Genomic DNA, 4865 nt, shown 5'->3' with positions numbered 1-4865 from the left:
TTATAATATAATGATATGACCACGTGATATGTGTCATTCTTCACATCAACGTCACGTGAGTAAAATAAATGATAAATAGTATTTTACTTAAAATAAAAATATATGTATATGGTTGAGTGTAATAAATAAAAAATGAGAATTTATTTGAATATTTTGAAATAGTTTAAGAAATTTTCAAAATGTGATGTCAAAAATATACATAACTTTGATACAACCCATTAAAAAATAAAAGGTAAACAACTCTGAATTGACTTTAAAAAAATTCACTATTTACAATTCCAAATGGATTGTTACATTTTCTTGTTTCTCTTGTGTGAAATAATTTTCAGAAGAATACATTACTAGGAAAAAAAAACACCATTGAAAAAGCACATCAAAGTGGTAAACACTTCCCTGACAAGTGACAGCCCTTCTTTCATACATCCCAAAACAAAACCACTATCCTTTGCCTTCCAACACGACTTATAAAAAGAATAAACGTTGTAAAATAATAGATAAAAGTCACTCCTAATAAATAAAGACTAAACTAAACGCTCAAAGCTGACAAAATAAGACTACTACTACAACTAAAAGAATCAAAACCACACCCCTAGGCTACGTCTTGGATCTTCATCGGCTAAAGCAAGACAAACCTGAATTTCTTTTAAGGCTTTGAAGCCACAGATATGGATGGCTTGCTTTCCTGCAAACCAATCATGTAATCCGTGGTGGACCCCCCGAGCCTGAGTGGAGTTAACACATCACGTGAATGCACAGGCACAGCATTTAGCATTAGTGGCCACCGCAGCAACCCCTTCTTTTGTCATTCCAAATCAAGATTCACTAATTATTAGGTACCATACTCCAAAACTTAATACGCCAAAACTTTTCAATTTTTCCTAATTCTAAGATTCTGCCAAAACCCACCAAAATCACAATGAGATTGATCATCACAATTAAAAGGTATGTGACCAAAGACAAACATATATATATATATAAATCAGGCAGCTTGATTTATATACATATAGATGGATTCTAGACAAGGAGATTTTATCATTGGTTTTGGCCATTCTTGACAGAATCTCAATCGAGGATTTCTGTGGCTGAGAACTCAAACTCAAACATTGACAAGTTTCTCTTTCTCAGCGGATGCCTGAACATCAGCTGCTGGTGGTGGTGTTGGTGTTGGTGAGTGAGCAGCATTTTCCATCTTCTTTAGGTTTTGCTGATGGTACACTTGCCTCAGTCTCTCTATTTCTCTCTTCAATGCTTCTTGATGAGCTGAATTTACGAACGAGTCGCAAGGGTTAGTTCATATATCATCCGCAATTATACACATGGACATGCACATGCATATAATTAGAATATAAAGATAAATTCAAAAGTAGAAACCAAGGAGCTTTGTAAAACATCATGCGCCTACCTAGTAGCTAAAGGCAAATCCCTACACCTGTTGAAATTTGCAGTAATTATTGTAATTAAGCTGAACAGTTAAGTTTGGTTATCTTTGTTTAACTTACACATAGTCATCTGTCAACCGAAATAGGCACCAAATATATTAAAATGCAACATCATCAAGGGGGGTATCTATCACCAAACAATTTTCAGCCAATTTAAGGAACTTTATTACGGAGTAGCAGTTCTTTATTAAATCCAAATTCAGAATGGTCATTAAGATTTTAATTGTAATTGATCTCCACAGTGGTTAACTAAAGAAACAGCTACCATATGAAAAGCTTTTGCTCATTCTGCCACTCACTTTTAGTAAGCTAGCTACTTACTGCTCCAATCAAATTAAGCCGTTTCCGGCTTGGAAACCGTACAAAGACACAATTATGTTACACATAATGTATAATTCGTTTCAGCCACAGCAATGGAGTCGATGTAAGAGGCCTTTGCACAATTTGCAGGCCTACAATGAACAGCATTTTCCCCCTAGTCCTACAATGCGGTTATTGGATATAGGGGAAAGGAAAACTAAAAGGGGATGCAAACCAAAATGTTGTACTAGCTAGGAGCAAGCTTTACCGAGGGAAAACACTTTCTTTCTTTGGATTCTCATATCCTGTAATCATAATTATTTATAAAGCAGATTCCTTTAAAATGTTGAGTAGGGATTCAGTTCATGTGATGATGATGCTGAGCGTGCATGAGATATTCATATTCATATATATTAATTTGTAGAAGAAAAAACTTTATTATTGGTTGGATAAAAAAAAGTAGCTAATTATTACCATCTTTGAATATTTTGTCTTGCGCCAGTGCTGCGATTCTTTGCTTGAGAGCACTATTGTCGACATTCAGAAGCAAACGTTGATGGTCTAGAAATGCAACTCGTGGCGACAGCACCGAAACTTCAGCCTTAATTGACCAGAACAAATTAATGCTTTTCTTTTAGTGAAATTAATTAATTCATGATAATGGTGTTTCTTGTGAAACATACAGAGAGGGTAATTAAATTAAACAACACATACCTGCAATGAAGTGACGCTACGTTCAAGCTCTGAAATGTATTGCAGCTTCCTCACCCGTGATCTTTGTGCAGATTGTCTGTTAGCCAGGATTCTGGTACATATTGCAAATTCAGATGGGAACACAAAAAAACAAAAAAAAAAAGGAAAATTCATTCAGATAATTCAGAATATGTATATATAAAATATACGATTCTGATTTTTCTAACATAAAATTTAATTTGTTTATGAAAATATTCCTAGAAGGAAACAAGAAAAAAACATATTATTAGCATTGGCGCATGATTACCTCTTGACCCTCTTGGGATCAATTATTCGGTCGGTAGAAGCATTTGTGTTGGCTTGCGACTCCATTTTGCATTGGCTTTGAACCTCCTCCGATTCCTTCCTAATCATCTCCATCTGCTGCTTCTGATCGTCATTAATGCTGTTGTGATCGGATGGCGAAGAAGGGTTTGAGGAAGATACCGTGGGGGCCACGGCATTTGGCACATCATCCGTGAACATGGACATGAATTGTTCATCATCAAATTTATCAAAGTCCTGGTTACTGCTACCTCCGGTCCCCGGCGGTGCATTAGAATTCGAGCCACGACATTCTTCAAGCATTGGCGCTTCCAGGAATGCAATGGAGTCGCTGACGGAACGCCGGTGAGTCCCACGCCTTACCGATGAGAAGTCCAGGAATTCGTCCACCCAGCAAGGGTTATTTTGCTGCTGGGTGCTGCTGGTGGTGGCGCTAGCTGGCATTCTCTGGTGGACCATGTCGGGCCAATTTGGGATTTTTGGAGGTAGTTGTGCCATCGACTATATCAGTAATTCAATCCGATGACACCAAATTATAATCAAGAAAGAAAGACAAGTACAATCAACATTTCCAAACGAAGCAGGCAGCTCCTTCTGCCTTACGATGTATGTTTATGTTAATACACAAAAGGAGATAGAATTATAATTATTTGTCACAAAGACCAAAATGGACCCTGGCAAAAGCGAAACTCGCACCAACCGAAATGAAAAATATATATATATATATAGATATATATATATATATATATATATCTGAACACCAGCACCAAGTTTGTAATCAACGTACTTGCTCATCAATGTTCAAGAAGAAAGTGGCAAGCTAATTATACAAGGAGAAAGCAGAAGAGCAACCCAAACCAAATTGAGAATATCTAGCAAAGCCTATTATATATCATATACCCAAAAGCCTGCAGTTGGGGCATGTTGAGAGAGAAGAAATCCATACAACAACATGCAGCAAGCAGCAGGCAGCATCTGGATCAAAATGAAAGCATAGTAGTACTAGAATCTGTTTTCCCTTGGGCTATCAAAATCCTACTATTAAATCTCTCTCACTCTCTCTTAGGCAATGTGCAGTGGGGTCACATGGGGAGAGATTGGACAGCTATGTACAGCTGGGAGGAGGTTGGGTCTCAACGGTATTACTGGAAAGTCGCCAGTAGTTTAATAACTAAGCGGGAATCAGCCACCACGTGCCCTTGTGACCGTCCTTTCAGTGGGATGCTTATTATAGTCTCATTATTAATTTACAATTCAAATCATAGCCTGTTTTCCCATGCATCCGCCACCACCGAAACCCACATCTCAAATTCCTCGAACCATTCCATCAGGATCAGGGCTAAGCTTTGTTAAGATCTGAGATCTTAAATGTTAACCGTCATGGAAAGACTTCCAAAATGTAGTGCTTAATTTCTCATAAAACCTATTTGATGACCCAACCCATGTAATTAAATACATTCAGATTTTAGTTTATATACATATATAATTTTATATACATCATACAGTATTACTAATAATAAAGAATAAAATAAAACATAAACATGCATGTGTTATTTTAATTATTATATATGTGACTAGCAGTAAGAATATTGGAATAGTGGGCAGTTGGGGAGGGGATTTTGGGGCTGTGAGCTGTGAAAGGAAAGAGAGATTAGTAAGGATCATGTCAGGGCCATGTGAATTGTTTGCACGCTCTAAGCTTTCTTTGCTTTGTCCCCAAACCACACCCACATGTAGGGTATGTCTTTTTCCCCCTCAATTGCTATCTCTCCTGCTTCTTGGCACCTTCCATCACCATCACACTTGGAATTTATGTTGTTTTTATTAATTCCAAGTGTGGGTATGGCGGGCACTAATCATGATTACAGAGTCACAATATATAATAATAATAATAATCATAATTTGCCGGCTTCCTTCCCAAGAAATGAAGAAAGTAGTGCCTGACAATAATTAGAGCATCTTCATTATCCAATTTTTTTTGAATGTGGTTTTGCTCTCTTCATCTCTACCCTTTTAACACTTACTAATTTGCATTGATAGTAACAGTTGTCAACGGTTTGTATGTTTGCCTTAAGATATGATAGAAAGCTTATTACAATAGGATCCAAT

At 36.9% G+C, this 4865-nt stretch overlaps 1 protein-coding gene across 1 annotated transcript; it reads right to left on the bottom strand.

Annotated features, from left to right (window-relative positions):
- Window positions 1-389: 389 nt before the first annotated feature.
- Window positions 390-3483, bottom strand: LOC18612967 (basic leucine zipper 34). The gene is made up of 4 exons (XM_007049964.3): window positions 2740-3483; window positions 2454-2544; window positions 2214-2340; window positions 390-1260 (listed from the first exon to the last, which is right to left on the bottom strand). The coding sequence occupies exons 1-4, from the start codon at window positions 3252-3254 to the stop codon at window positions 1097-1099; spliced, it is 897 nt and encodes a 298-aa protein (XP_007050026.3). The 5' UTR covers window positions 3255-3483; the 3' UTR covers window positions 390-1096.
- Between the last annotated feature and the right edge of the window lie 1382 nt (window positions 3484-4865).

The sequence above is a fragment of the Theobroma cacao genome, chromosome 1, assembly GCF_053813885.1.
Source record: "Theobroma cacao isolate CCN51 chromosome 1, ASM5381388v1, whole genome shotgun sequence".
Classification (NCBI taxonomy): Eukaryota; Viridiplantae; Streptophyta; class Magnoliopsida; order Malvales; family Malvaceae; genus Theobroma; species Theobroma cacao.
Note: the sequence above shows the minus strand (reverse complement) of the source record. Positions and strands in the feature narration are given on the sequence as shown.

Bases quoted from the DNA above. Each gene is read 5' to 3' on its own strand.
- LOC18612967 (XM_007049964.3), bottom strand. From the start codon at position 3,254: ATGGCACAACTACCTCCAAAAATCCCAAATTGGCCCGACATGGTCCAC. The intron at 2,545-2,739 runs GTAATCATGCGC...AATATGTACCAG, and splicing joins GATCCCAAGAGGGTCAAGAG to AATCCTGGCTAACAGACAAT. The intron at 1,261-2,213 runs GTAATAATTAGC...TCGTAAATTCAG, and splicing joins AGACAAAATATTCAAAGATG to CTCATCAAGAAGCATTGAAG.